Source organism: Eubalaena glacialis, chromosome 2 (genome assembly GCF_028564815.1).
Source record: "Eubalaena glacialis isolate mEubGla1 chromosome 2, mEubGla1.1.hap2.+ XY, whole genome shotgun sequence".
Taxonomy (NCBI): Eukaryota; Metazoa; Chordata; class Mammalia; order Artiodactyla; family Balaenidae; genus Eubalaena; species Eubalaena glacialis.
In genome coordinates this window covers 10,423,634-10,438,543 of record NC_083717.1, presented here as the reverse complement: position 1 = coordinate 10,438,543, position 14,910 = coordinate 10,423,634, and the positions used below count along the sequence as shown (strand labels likewise).

At 40.4% G+C, this 14,910-nt stretch overlaps 1 protein-coding gene across 1 annotated transcript in view; it reads left to right on the top strand.

The window, feature by feature from the left end:
• GAD2 (glutamate decarboxylase 2) overlaps window positions 1-14,590 on the top strand; it is a 67,848-nt gene extending 53,258 nt beyond the window's left edge. The window contains exons 13-16 of the mRNA XM_061181577.1: window positions 2,648-2,797; window positions 8,936-9,043; window positions 9,358-9,447; window positions 14,417-14,590. Coding sequence (XP_061037560.1) covers window positions 2,648-2,797; window positions 8,936-9,043; window positions 9,358-9,447; window positions 14,417-14,590 — 522 coding nt within the window. The remainder of the gene's footprint in view (window positions 1-2,647; window positions 2,798-8,935; window positions 9,044-9,357; window positions 9,448-14,416) is intronic.
• Window positions 14,591-14,910: the final 320 nt, after the last annotated feature.

Here is a 14,910-nt window from a genome sequence, read left to right as displayed (position 1 = left end):
CGGTGGGTCAAGAAAGAAATACCATTCAAAAAATAGTAATGGGGTAAAAGAGGTGGAGCTTCAGGATGAGGGAGATGGCAGTTCCCCACTGGCCTTTGGTTAAACCACACCTGGAGTGGTTTGCTTAGGTTAGTGTCAAATCGTATAGGGAACCCCATCAAGCTAGAGCTCGAACAGTGAGGAACATTAGTTAACATGGAAGAGAGGTGGTTGAAAGAACTAAAGATGTTTCATCTAAAAAAATTTAATTTAAAGGGCTGAGAGGAAGGCAGCCTTTGCAGCATAAATGACTCAAGTGGGAGAGATTCGTTTTTGCTTGGCGCTTCAGGGAGCTGGGTTAGTAACACTGGATGGTACAGCTTTGATGGTAAAATCAGAATTACCATGATTTGAGGTCTGACTTGGGATCAATAAAAGAAATGCTTGTCTAAAAATTAAGCTGCCCAACCAGTAATGAATTACTTATGTAGGAATAAATTCATCATCAGGGGAGGTGACTGAATGGACATTGGGCAAACACTTACTAGTAAGAGGACAGAGAGATAGAAGGGGAAGGAATAGGAACTTCCCTGGAGATCCAGTGGTTAAGACTCTGTGCTTCCACTGCAGGGGGCACGGGTTTGATCCCTGTTCGGGGAACTAAGATCCTGCATGCCTTGTGGTGTAGCCAAAAAAAAGGGGGGGGAGGGGAAGGAATGCTATAAGATGGTATTAAGTACTCTGTGTTAAGAGAGTTCTCGGTTTTCAAAAAGCTTGGGATATATTAGCTTAAAGAGTTAAAAACAAGTTTCATTACTTCAGGGCATATCAGAGCCTTCAGTTGCTGATATATATTATAAATATCTAAAAAGAAGGTATTTATGATAGTTTCCAAAGTTTACTTGACCAGGGGAATTTCTTTGACGGCAACTGTTTTACAGCCAGCAGCTTATTCACGTATTTTAAATACTTTAGGATATAATGGCTCGGAATCAGGACACTGTCTCACCTTTATGTGACTTTTACTTATCCTTTTGTACAATGAGGCTGGTGCTGTCCCACCTTCTAGAGGTCATGTGCTTTGCGTTGCTTTTCCTATCCCAGTAGAAGCTGGTCTGGTCTGTCCATCATTCCGCACTCCCTGAGTGGTCTCCCTTAGGATTGATGGCACCTAAGCATGAGCTTGCATGGCTGGGGGAAAATGGTGCTAAGTTTCTGTGACCGTGAAACAAAATAGATGCACCAATTGCAATTTCCAGTCTCATTGGTCTTCGAGTCCAATTCAATGTCATTCTACTGCTCTATTACAATTACATTGTATTGAATTTCTACTAGTCTCAAAAAAAAAATTACTTAATGAATTCCACTGAATAAGAAGGCCAAACTACAAGACTGAGCCCAGTTCTGTTGTCTACCATCTGGACACTCCGTCTGGTCTTTCAGGACCTAGATCCAATTTTAGTTGCATTCTGTTTTAGTTTGGAGAACTTTTAAAAAGGGCTCTCACTTCTAACTTCAACGAAGTTATCACTGTTTAGTCTTTTCTTCTCTTGTCGTGAGTCACGAAAGAAAAAAGTAAATGCCAAAGTTTCTGTAAAATCACAATCACACTGTGGATAATCAAAGCGTCAAAGGCTTCCTGTGGTTCGAGACAAATTGCAATGTGGTGAGGAGACTAACGATGCTGTTTTAGTCAGAGAACATGATTCATTCACTGGTCTTTGGAATAGTTCAATCGCTTTGCCACCCATTTTCCATAGTAAGCTCGTGCGTGGTGCAAGGGCAAATTAATGGTAATTGACAATGAAACTTTCTACTGTAACTACCATTAGCAAATGAGTATGAAAACACGGTGCGCAAGCTTTAACCACTCTTGAGAGAGGAGCGTGACATCTGAAGGATTCCCTGTTGAAGACCCCAGAGTAGCAATGTCTTTATTTTTTTAGATTTTAGCTTATAAAAACGATAGCAATGAACTGTCTTAAAAACTATGATATCCATGAAGAACTCAAACCCTTATAGCTAAATGATAAAGTACTTGAACTAAATATGAACGAAACAGTAGAAGAATCACACCAATAATATTTTACAAAACCAAAGAGTTTCCAAAATAGTTTGCTTACAACAAAACCAGGACATCAGGATATTCTCCCAATGAACATTATACTCTGACTGATTTTTTAAAAAATAAATGCCTTCTCACTGAAATTCGCCTGACCTGGATTTACATCCCAACTGTTCCATGTCTAGGTGTAATTTACAGAGCAGCTTACATAAAGTTTTTGAGATTCAGTCTCATCTGTAAGATGGGAATTATTAGTAACCAGCCATAATAAAGGGTATTGTAAAGCTTAAGTAAAATAATCAACAAATTTAAAAAAAGATAAACGCCTTCTCTTAAAAAGGAGAGTAAAAGTACATATATGCCCTGTTGTTAACCTCTGGTAACAGCCGACCCTTAGCCATTTATTCTATAGACTTGACCTATCACAACAGCCCATCCTATCCAGTTATTGGCCTCATTTTTTTTTCTCATTTGATTCTTTCTCCAGGATATTCAGTGCCTCTTTCTTTTATTTTTTTTCTTAATAATTTCCATCACAATGTAAATCTAATAGAATACCTAATAAAGTCAGTAGAGTTTCCTAAGTTTTCTCTTCTCTTCTAGGGATTGATGCAGAGTTGCAACCAGATGCATGCCTCCTACCTCTTTCAGCAAGATAAACACTACGACCTGTCCTACGACACCGGAGATAAGGCCTTACAGTGCGGACGTCACGTTGATGTTTTTAAACTCTGGCTAATGTGGAGAGCAAAGGTGAGCACGCCGGGATCGGCTGAATGTCGACTAAAAACAGACACTATATCTGGTGACCCTTATTATGACATGTTAAAAATTGATTTGCGAATTGAAAATTATTTACGCAAGATTAAGTTTCTTGAATCCTAGATCTAGTTATCTACACGGACAAGAATATAAGAAAACCCATTGAGTGTTTTCTTTCTTTTAAACCTAATTGCTTCTAATGCTCACTCATCTAGAAAACCAATACATGTTGCTTTTTACGGCAGAACCTCTGGATTCCTAAGAGGTGTTTCGTTGTTGTTCTCGTCCCAACTCTTGGTTTTTACCCAGTGATTGATCCTTTGGGCAGGTTAAATGCAGTCTTTTTGTTTAGAGAATAAAAAGGAAAAAGAAAAAACCCATCACGATAGTTTATTTTTGACATTTCACAGGGTAACCTCTAGTTATAAAGCTTTTTTCAAAAACTCTGGAACTACCTAGTGACCTCTTTTGGTTCGGTTTCTCTATTTACCTCAGAGTTTAACGGTAGATGATCACCCCTCTTTCAGAAATGGAACTCTGTAACTAATGGTGTGCGCCACTGGCTGGACCTAATCATAGCTTTCAAAGAGCATACGTGTGCGGTTAAATGTAAGCAGGCTGGAAGGGTCAAAGATTCTATTTTTCATTTTGGCCAGACTCCTAACTTACATGTCACAAATCAGTGACTTTCCACCTGGTTTCATTAATCTCCCACAGGAGGCAATGGCCAGAGCCAGTGGGGACACTGGAAAAACCCAACCGCTAGAAAAATCCAACTGCTAAAAGAGTACGTGAGAGAAACGTGACAAAGGGAGAGATGAGAGGGAAGCTGGCATGCACCGAGGTCCTGTGTGTTTGGGAAATGGTCCACAAATTTGTGGACCAGCTTTCTAAGTAGCTTACACAAAGAGGTAACAGGTTCAGCACCATAGGAACAAGCAAATAACTTGGTGTGCTGGATGAGACCACCGAATGGGTCCTTCCTCAGGTCTGTGTAAAGAGGTATGGACCAGGTCCACAGCACCCGGTCCATATGCTGGTGTTTATAAAAGTGTTCAAAGCAAACTGAATTGACTCAAACAGTTCGGAGAGGCGGATGGCTAACAAGAAAAAGAGGGGGCTTGGGAGTGAAACAATGCAGTCAACAACTATTTTATGGAATCTTCTTTAAACCCATCCTGGAAAAGGGCAGTTTAACTAGAAAGACTGTCTTAAAAACTATGATATGAACATATGCCTTTTGCTTAATACACAAATAACTCTTAGATGGTTTCCAGGGATGGCTAGACTACATGGTCTTCAAACAAGCCTCTATAATGGTATTTGCCCTGGTTGAGTTTTCTCTAAGTATTGCTAAGGATCAGGCAGCTACCTGGAGTGAGGCCCAAGGTGAGTTACTGCCCCATAAAGGTGGGTGATGAGTGAGGTCAAATCCCTTGAGCTGGGCAGGGGACCCCATCCCTTTCCTCTTTTGAAAGTTGAGAGCCTGACAAGGATAGGTATCTGGTCCCCACCGCCCAAGACAAGACTCATTCTGTAGGCAGTAACACTTTCATTTGGCAAAAATAAATCAATCGAGAATGTAGATTATTGGTGTACTCTCAGGCTGTTTTAAAACGAGCAGGTTTTTCATTTCATTGATTGGTGGGAATTGTAAAATGACAAAGGTAAACATCAGCGGGTACGTTGAAGAAAGCTTGGTCTCTAAACATTGTTCAGTATCACTCTTTTTGTCTCTAGTTCCCCTGGTGTTTTTATTAAAATGATGATCATTAGCTATACTTATACAAAAATGTTTCTGACACTGTTCATCGGTTCCTGCCGCTCCTTTTCCATCGGAAACCTCCCTGCCAGTGTGGTGCAGCCGGCTGGTTCTCAGAGAAGTCACTCGGAGGGCATCAGGTGTGAATTAAACAGCAGGACCAAATGAAGCTTGAAATAAAGGCAAAGGATCCAGTTTCTAAAGGGCTGAAATACAGGCACCAGAAGAGGGGATAAAAAGAGAGAGAGAAAGAAAAAAATCACAGTGGCTGTGTAACTTATGGACACATTTTTTTTTTTGCATTGAAAAATAGTTTAATATTATACATTATCATCATCCAGAATTTAAAATATTTTAAAGTAATTATTTCATGTACATCATGTTTGTGTAAAGGAATAATTCATTTTCTAACATTCATATATAAGGTGTGAACAAAAATGAAGACACACTGATAACTTTGTAATTAATGAAAGTCAACACATTATTTATGCTTAAAATGCAGAAATAGATGACAGTGAAGAATTACAAGTGAGAATTTGAGTTACTTAGAAGACATGGACACATATTTTTTTAATTCCTTACACAAACCCTTAAGTATCTAGACAGCTAAATGGCAAAAACGTCCATTGGCTTTCAAATTAAAGCTGCATTTTAAAAAAATGAAATGATAATAATTATTAAAGTAATAAGCTCAGCCCTACAATCCAGATCAAGGGTGAGGATAATTACCCTCCAACACCCCTAACTCTGTAGTAATGCCAGACAGGGCAGCAGAAGTACCCACTCCTAAGGAGAGCCATGAGAGAGTTGGCCATGTCATTCTATTTTGCATCTGCAAAAGCAGTACAGTAAGTCCTCTACATACGAACCTTCAAGTTGCAAACTTTCAAAGATGCGAACGTGCGTTCACATGTCCAATCACATAAGTTAGTTCACGTGTCTGGTGTACATTGTCACGTGCATGCATCCTCTACAAGTGGTTGTGCTTTTGTGCACTTTACTGTACAGTACTATTTTCTGTGTTTGTTTCTTATGTATTATTTGTGTTAAAAGTATTATAAACCTTTTACAGTACAGTACTATATAGCCGATTGTGTTAGTTGGGTACCTAGGCTAACCTTGTTGGACTTATGGACAAATTGGACTTTTGAAAGCACTCTCGGAACAGAACTTGTTCGTTTCTAGGGGACTTGCTGTAATGAGGAGGAAGAGGAGGAATGTGGCATTAATCAGCAAACCCTCTGTTATCAGATACACCTGGAGAATACAGTGTTCCAGTGAATCCGCATTTTCTCCTTAGTTAGATAAACCACATGAAAAATAGTGACCTAAGTATAAATTACAATTCTTTCACCTGTTGATAGAAAACGGAGCTAAATGCACTGAAGACGGCCATCATGTTAAATCCAAGACAATTTGGTTGGAGCGGATTAATGCAAAAAAAAATATTGAGCCTCCTGATGTGGGATGCTAGGAGGTGTTCTGGATGGTGGTATGATCTGTAAGCCTTGCACTGGCAAAGACACTGTGTCTGCCCTCAACTCTGTTCTTTTTGGGTAGACCGTTTATTTTGTCTGAATCTTATTAGAGAATCCTAAGACTTGATTATTTTTCATCTTGACAAATTTCCTCAGTGGTTAAAACTCACGGGTAGACATAAAAAACCCCCAAAAAACCTTAAAAGGAGTCCCCTTTTTTAGGCCTGCAGTGATGACTTAATATGTAACTATTGAGTTTTTACCGTAAATCTTCGTGTTTGTATATGATTATGCAAATTGGCAGATTTCCTTATAGTTTTCTATGATTGGCCTCTGTAATTAAAATGTAGATAACAGAGGGGTTGGCAAATGGCTGAGGGAAAAAAATAACAGGAGAAAACTATTGAAGGGAAATGGATGTCTGGCACTCTTTGCTGAGTGACTGAATGTTCCCTTTCTCTCTAAAATATTAATTTATTTTAATAAGTGGATACTGAGCATCTGTTATTGTGCCTGGTGCTGAGTGGGACCGGGGGAGTTCAGTTCTCCAGGCAGGAAAGAGAAGTGCTCCAATGACCATCACAAAAGACAGAACACAACTGGTTATAAAGGAAACACAGACACACCTTGAAGAGTTAAAGAATGGAGAGTTCAGCCCTAGTTTGAGAGCCAAGAATGATTTATCAAGAGGTGATCTTCAAGATGGGTCGCGAACAGGATGGTAGAATAACTAAGATTTTGACCAGCAGAGCTGGGAAAAGAACATCCCAGGAGGAAGGTCAGGCAGGGGCTAAAGGGCGTATTTCGAGCTGGTAGAGAGTCTCAGTTGACTGAAGGAAAATTAGGGTGCTACCATCCAGATGAGAAGTGAGAGGGCCTGAGTGGGTGCATCTAAACCCATGCTGGGTGTGTGTGGGTGAGGGATAAGATAAGACGTCTTTCTCCCAAAGCGCCTTCAGTGTAGCCTGATGCTGGGATCCTGCCTTCCGCCCACAAGTGCTCCTCTGAAGCTTCAGCTTCCGTCACAGTGACTCAGGTCACGGCGATGTGATGCCTGATAAGGTTTTATATGTGTCTTTGTCATTCTCATAAGAAGAGCTGTGTGCTGTATAATGATTCAACAAGCATTTGATAAACGAATGAATTTTGGAGAATCTCCTAAAAACCTGCAAAACCTTGAAAATAAAATATAGATCATATTCCCATAAATACCCCATTTGAAAGGAGGAGCCCCAGGCTTCTAAGGGCACGTCAGAGTTCCTGTGTCACTCCCCCTGTACCTCTTTAGCCTTCGTCTGAGGGGGGCAGTCAGATTACTCTTGAACGTCTCCAGAGTGAAGGCCCAGACTAGTAAAGGCTGGAGGACTCCCATCCCGTCCGTGGTAACCCCACTCCCTTTGCAATTCAATCACACTCATTTTCAGAGCGTTCATTTCACCTTGCTACGTCTCTGTGTGGGAAATCAGACAGGCACCCTCATTCCCATGTGACCAGAGAGGTTAGCCAAGGCCATATGGTTGGACAAGGTCAGAGTCATACTGGTCCTGGACGTATCCTGGATCAGGTCCATGCGAGATGAAATCCACCTCTAGGCTGGTCCAAAGGATCCAGTTTGGAGAACAATAAACTCCCCTCCCTCTTACCTAAGGTCCATCCCAAGTGGACCCAAACTGCCAGGTCGGTCCAAACCAATCCTAAATCCTTGGCAACCACAGACTCATGGAGCGCAGGGGTGCTGGCCCGAACGTTCAGGCATGAGCTGAATCCTTGGAGTCAACAGGGACCAGTCAGCAAGGGTGGCGGTCTCCAAAGAAATGAATTTCTGAACCCCTCAGACGTCTTGAATGCAGCTTGTTCTTAAACACGTTTCAGAGGTTGCAAGTCACTGGCTCTGCCAGATCCCCCCTGTAGCTGGGACGATGAGACTTTGTTAACAGGAAAGCGGGCCCATCTTATCTGTATTACAGTTGCTTCCTCTAGATGCCGGGTTGGATTAGTCGCTGGTAGGCCTGTTCTGAGTTCCTGGGATGAGCATTAGCTGCTTCTCTAAGCTTCCCCTGAGCGCTCCACCAATACCAAAGGAGTTAGGAGTAAAGCCGTGCTGAAAAGTAACTCCCTAGTGTGTCCTGTTGTCAGTTAAAGAGTTCCTGTCCAAGGCTGTTGTGTTGTTTTTCCCAAGTCCAGATCCTGGGCTTCCAAGAGCTGGAAACTGAAAGACCTCTGTGATAATGTTCACCCATTACAGACGGATGAGCCATTTATCCCCAAAGGAGAACTCTAATAAGCTTTGCACAATGACGGGCTAACAAAGCATCTGTGTGCCCCTCAAGAGACTGTCATTCGTTTGTCCAACAGATATTCATTGAGCACCTACCCTATTTGCTCTACAATGGGGGGTACACTGGTGAACAAAAGTGGGGTCTGGAAATGACAAATTCACCTGACGGGCAGGGACGAAGCAGGCATCCTGTGGGTGGGGTGTGTCTCTGATGATGCTTCTTACCCACAAGGAAAGAATAGCCAGCCCTCCGGTCGTTAATGACTTCCTTAATTACTCCTCTGAGCGGCAGAGGCAAATTTTCCCCTCGAGTAATCAAAATAATTGCCTGGGGAATGGAGGCTCGGAAAGAAAGGGATTGTGCCACGGAGAGCAGAGAGCGGTGATGATGAAAGGGAACAAAAGCACCTGACGGGAGAGCATTAAAGGAGAAATAATTGCCAGAAAAGCCTCTAGTAACACAGTCTTATGTCAGGAGAGTGCCGGCGCAGAGCCGAGACCGAAAGGGCAGAAAGGCCACCAGTGTCCAGAGACATTTGTGCCCGCATCTCACCTGAGAGCTCGCCCACCTTTCTCAGCCTGCTAAGCTTTCTTCTTCTTCTCTCACTTAGGGGACCACCGGGTTTGAAGCACATATTGATAAGTGTTTGGAGCTGGCGGAGTATTTATACAATATCATCAAAAACCGAGAAGGTTATGAAATGGTGTTTGATGGAAAGGTATGTATTCTGATTTCTACAATCCTCCAAAGTTTAGTCCATTCCAATTCTTATCACTAGTGTTTTTTGATGTTAAGAATGTACTGTCCAGGTAAGTGGGACCATTACAAAGGAGAAACAGGGGTGAGAGGGTAAAAATCAAACTCATAAAAAATAACTCTGTATAATGGTGTGAAAATCAGGCACTCCAAAGGTGATTGCAAATGTAAAAAGCAGGATTGTATCCGGAAGCTGCAGAATAGATTTGAAATGCCCTTGGAATTTTCAAACTTGCCAGTTTGGGCTGAGCGTGAATCTTACTTTCCTTTTCGTAGCCTCAGCACACAAACGTCTGCTTCTGGTATGTACCTCCGAGTTTGCGTGTTCTAGACAACAATGAAGAGAGAATGAGCCGCCTCTCTAAGGTAAGGACGCGAGCTCCTCTGATCTGTACCTCGGTGTATGTAACGGACCTTTCACGTGCATGTCATCCTTATGACAGATGTGCGTGTCTTTAGGAGAAATCCATCCTCAGCCTTAGTCAATTCAGCAATTCAGAATTAGAAATGAAAATATTAGAACACATAAAATATCAAGGTTAACTTTTGTTCGCTTGTGTCGATAGTTTTTCAGAGTTTCAGAAAAGTTTCTTACTAAGTGCGAAACCCTTAAAACACAATGTCCAGGGACCAGTGAAACCTACACACACACAACACACGCACACACAATCCCAGAGGGAAAAGTGCTAAGGTGAAATAAATCATCTGCACTGTCCAATATGGTAGAATAGCTACATGTAGTTATTTAAATCTAAATCAATTAAAATTAAATTCAACTCAAAATTCACTTCTCAGTCACGTTAGACACATTTTAACTTGTGACTCGAGACTAATATATCAGATTGTGCAGACAGAAAACATCTGTGTCGTTACATAAAGCTCTCTTGGTCAGTACTGACATAGACCCAAAATGGGAGGAAATGTGGAGTCTTCTGGGCCACAAGAGAAGTTAAATTCTGGACCTAACAAGGCAGCGGAATTACTCTTTGTGGCCTCTTGCCTGGTACAGGGCTCAGCATAAAATAGGCACTCAAAAATGTTTGTTGAACTAATGTGCCATTTACATATTCCAGAATAGGGAAGGGAAACACACTTAGGAAACCTCCTAGTGGATCACAGACGTCTTCCCAGTGCACACTTTGGCTTGAAGACAGATATATAGGTAACAGATGGTTATCACTAAAACGAGCCCAGCCACAGCTTCATGAGGGAGGGAAAGACGAGAATCCGGTTGGTGCATTTTCTGCTCCCGTCAGGGCAGTGAGTGCGCAGATGGCCCACTGTCACTGAGTGGACGCAGAAGGCCTGGGGCACCATGGGGACAGGACCACCATGGGGACAGGACCACATACAAACGCATTAGACCAAGGCAGGAGGCAAGGAGATGTCCTGCAGGTGTTCATCAGACAAGAGTCCCAGGCGGCATACAGTAAGTCCCCTACATACGATCCTTCAAGTTGTGAACTTTCAAAGATGCGAACGTGCATTCCATCAACGTCAGGTGTGAGTGAAATTGCAGCTTGCCCTCCGTCTCCTATTGCTAACGATCCTTCAGCTCTACCATCTCCCACCTCCTCTCCCTCCTCCAGGCAGTAAGTCTTCTTGCCTGTTCACTCAATGCCAGCCCCTGTATGCCAGCTGTTGTACTGTACTACTATACTTTTCAAGGTACTGTACTGTAAGATTAAAAATGTTTTCTTTATTTTTTGTGTTTGTTTTTTATGTATTATTTGCATGAAAAGTATTATAAACCTATTACAGTACAGTACTATATAGCTGATTGTGTTAGTTGGGTACCTAGGCTAACCTTGTTGGACTTACGAACAAACTGGACTTAACAAACGCGCTCTCGGAATGGCACTCGTTCGTATGTAGGGCACTTACTGTGTTGGTCACCTCTTGTGTTTCTGGTTCTTTTTCTTCTTCATCATCTTCTTGAATTTTAATTTTTATTATATTTGATCGTTATCTGCATCTCTTCTATCAGCTTTTATAGTCCTATACTGACTGATGGCCTTTCAGAAGGTCAACAGTGGATTTAAAAGTACATTGGTAAGGAGAGACAAGATAGGGGTAGGGAAGTAAGAAGTACTAACTACTATGTATAAAATAAATAAGCTACAAGGATATATTGTACAGCACAGGGAATAGAGCCAATATTTTATAATAACTATAAATGGAGTATAACCTTTAAAAATTGTGAATCACTGAAACATATAATATTATAAATCAACTATACCTCAATAAAAAATACTAATAAACAATAATAAAAGTTTATAGAAAGTATTACAAAAAGTACATTGGTAAAGAAGTAGATTGGCCTCATATATAAAGTGACTTTTTAAAAGCCTATGTTATTAAATGTAATGGGAAATTTAATTGGTGAGATTTTAATGTTTTCAAATATCTTATTTATGGTTATTCTGCTTTTTGATTTTTCAAAATTTCTCTCAGCCTTCCAAGATGTAAAAACAAAAAGGTTTTGTAACACATAGTGAGAAATACATTTCTGTGATATCTTTGTGAGATTATTTCATGATGCTTTAATCTGAGCCCTCTTTGGAGGAAACAAATGTGGATTTAAATTATGGAAGAGTTCCCTGGTTATTATTTTCTAAAGGACTGAAAAAGCTAATGGCACAAAGGATAAAATGGTACCCTAAAACTCTTAAGGTATCCCCAAAGAGCTCTTGTTGATTGAGCCTTCAGTGAATTCTTCAACATGCAGCCCCTTTTTTCCTAACTGACTTTCTTTATTCAGCAAAACCAAGAATGTGACCCCCAAAAAAGAGTCTAGAAAAAAATTAAAATGCTATATACTCATCAGAATAGTCAGAATCTTATTTCCTTCTTAACTTGCAATTAGTGATTATGCAATGAAGTAGATGTTCCATGTTCCTGCTAATTTTAGTTCGTCAGCATTTTCTGGAAGCAACCAAAAGCCCTATGTATTTAGATGGCTGTGATTTCTGCCAACCCAGCTAGCTTTAGGAACTGGGGGGTTTCAATCTTACTTTCTGCCAAAATCTGTTTGGGATGATGGCTGTTACCGTCAGTCTTTTGACCTCTGATCTGCATTTATTTCAAAACTTTGTGTTGAATGTCCTTAATAATTAATCCCATTCCTATGTATTCTTACTTGGATTGCCTATGAAAACGAAATCAGAATTTAATTCACTGAGTAAAGCATTATCATTGTTTTATCAGTGCTAAAGAGCAAGCATAATTTATTGCACAAATAAAACTAAGGAACAGTTATGTGATTTTTTTCCTTAAATTCCTGCAGACACATGGATTTGGAATTCTTTTTCTAATCTGGGATTTCTCTTCCCAGGAACACACTGACTTGCCATGCCTCACAGCACAAAGTGATACATTTCATGTCCTTAGGCTAAAATATTCTAGTAGATCCATTTTCAGAACTTAATCCCAGTCTTGAAATATTTAAATTCTTTTTTATATTTATTCCCTGGGATGAGCCTGATGCCCTGCATACATCGTTAATCTTTTGGGTGAAAGAGGATCAACCCAACAGGAACATTCCTCTTTACATTACCTCCTTGTGGAATAAGGAAGGAGCAGAAAGGGATATAAGAACGTGTTCGTCTAGAATCAGAAAATCTCAATGTTGGAATTATCATCCACATTCATTTTTAGGTGAGGAAATTAGGTTCAGGATGTGAAGTGAAGGTGAAATGAATATGAAGGTCAAATCTGGCTTTGGCTTTGGCTTTCATAACTAACAAATAATTGGTCCTGATGGGAACCATGTTGATTTTTCACATTGAGTACTTTGAGGATTAAAACCTCATTGCAAACCAATGATTATGTAAGTGTTGATATTCAAAAGTCACATGTTTATAACACCATTCTATTTGAATCTATCCTTCATTTAAAATGAATGCAACTGTGATAGAAGGCATAGTTCCCATATTGAACAGAGTTGCTGGCTATGAATATCTAACATAAGTCTAAAGCTTCCCTGACATCTACATTCCTGGTTAGGTATTTGCAGCAACGAACCTAAAAGATCAATGTTATATTTACACACTCCAGTGGTGAAATATGTGGACAGATCCTGCATACAGTTGGACATAATTTAAAATGTATGCCTCGTCCTTGGAGCTGTTCCTTTTATGCCATTCTTTACAGTCAATAAGGACTCAGGGAGCCCTCCATGTGCACACAGTGCTGTCCTGATAAAAGAAGTGAAGGACACTGTTCCTGCCTTCCAGGAGCTTACAGTTGAAGTACAAAGATGAAGTGTATTTTCTTATAACTGAGGGGACGATAGGAAATTAGAATATAGACAGAATCTATGGATAAGGATCATGTACTTACAACTTAGAGAAAATATTCTAATGGACTGCAGAAGTCAGGAAAGTCTTCCTAGCGGGTGTAGGACTGTGGTGGAGCCTTGGAGTCTGCATAGGATACAAACTGGAAGTGAAAAGGGATTCTAAGCAAAGAGAACGAGTGTGACATGGTGAGACTGAGGACCAGTGTGAAGGGGTAAAAATATGTGTGGTACATCCAAGGGATATTGAATAAGTAGGTCTTGTCAGAGCTGCAGATTCATTTGGGTGGGCACTGGATGAGTCCTCAGAGCTGGTGACAAAAGGCATTTGTGCTGAACTGGAGTTTGAACTTAAATTCATACACAATAGAGGACCAAGGGCTGTAATCATCCATCTGGCATAAATGTGGTAAAATCTTGCCTGTGATCTGATTCTGTAATGTTAAATCCTTGTGGGTGCAGCTTTTTGCCTCAGCTGATTCTTCATGATTATTAGGTAATATATTTCAAAACATCTTATAAACTGAGTTAATGCAAAAGGAGAATAAAAAGAAACTAGGAAGCTTTAGGGTCTCAAGAAAGAAAATAGCTGTAGGATCTCAAAAGTCTGCTTATTTTCACACATCACTTGATAGTGAGCCTTACATCTTGGTAACCAGTCTGTGAACCATGTCTTACTTCCAATGAGGGGAAAAAAACCCATCCCCCAAATGTTGTATTGCCAAATTCTTTAGCCTTGGAACCAACATCAGATTCTTCCTGGTCTCCCAAAACACTAAGTAGAAAGTCAAGGTGTCAAGCTCCTGATCATAGGCTACCACTGATTATTCCTTTTAGCACCTTCGAGGTCTTGAAGCTATTAAACTGCTCCAGCCCTCTGATCCCAAGAAAAGTGAGAGGCAATTCCTTCAAGGGATGACAAATATGGTTCTGATTGTTCAGTTAAAAACTAAAAATGCTACTTGGTTTTGGGTTCTTTCATGAAAGGAAGAGTCCCTGGGAGAAACAGTCACCGTCGTGGTCTGGTCTCTTCCACAGGTGGCTCCAGTGATTAAAGCCAGAATGATGGAGTATGGGACCACAATGGTGAGCTACCAGCCCTTGGGAGACAAGGTCAATTTCTTCCGCATGGTCATCTCAAACCCCGCAGCAACTCACCAAGACATTGACTTCCTGATTGAAGAAATAGAACGCCTTGGACAAGATTTATAATAACCTAGCTCACTAAGCTGTTCCAGTTCTCTAGGTAGACAATTAAGTTGTCACACACTGTGTAAATGTATTTGTAGTTTGTTCCAAAGTAAATCTATTTCTATATTGTGGTGTCAAAGTAGAGTACAGTTTAAAAATCAAAAACAAACATTGCTCCTTTTAAAAATCCTTTCTTAAGTTTAGAATACCTCTCTAATAATTAGTGACAAAAGGCTGTGTTCTAATCAATAAGGAAAAGCTTAAAATTGTTACAAATACTTCCCTTACTTTTAATATAGTGTGCAAATCAAACTTTATTTTCACTTCAGAGTAGTAGCGTT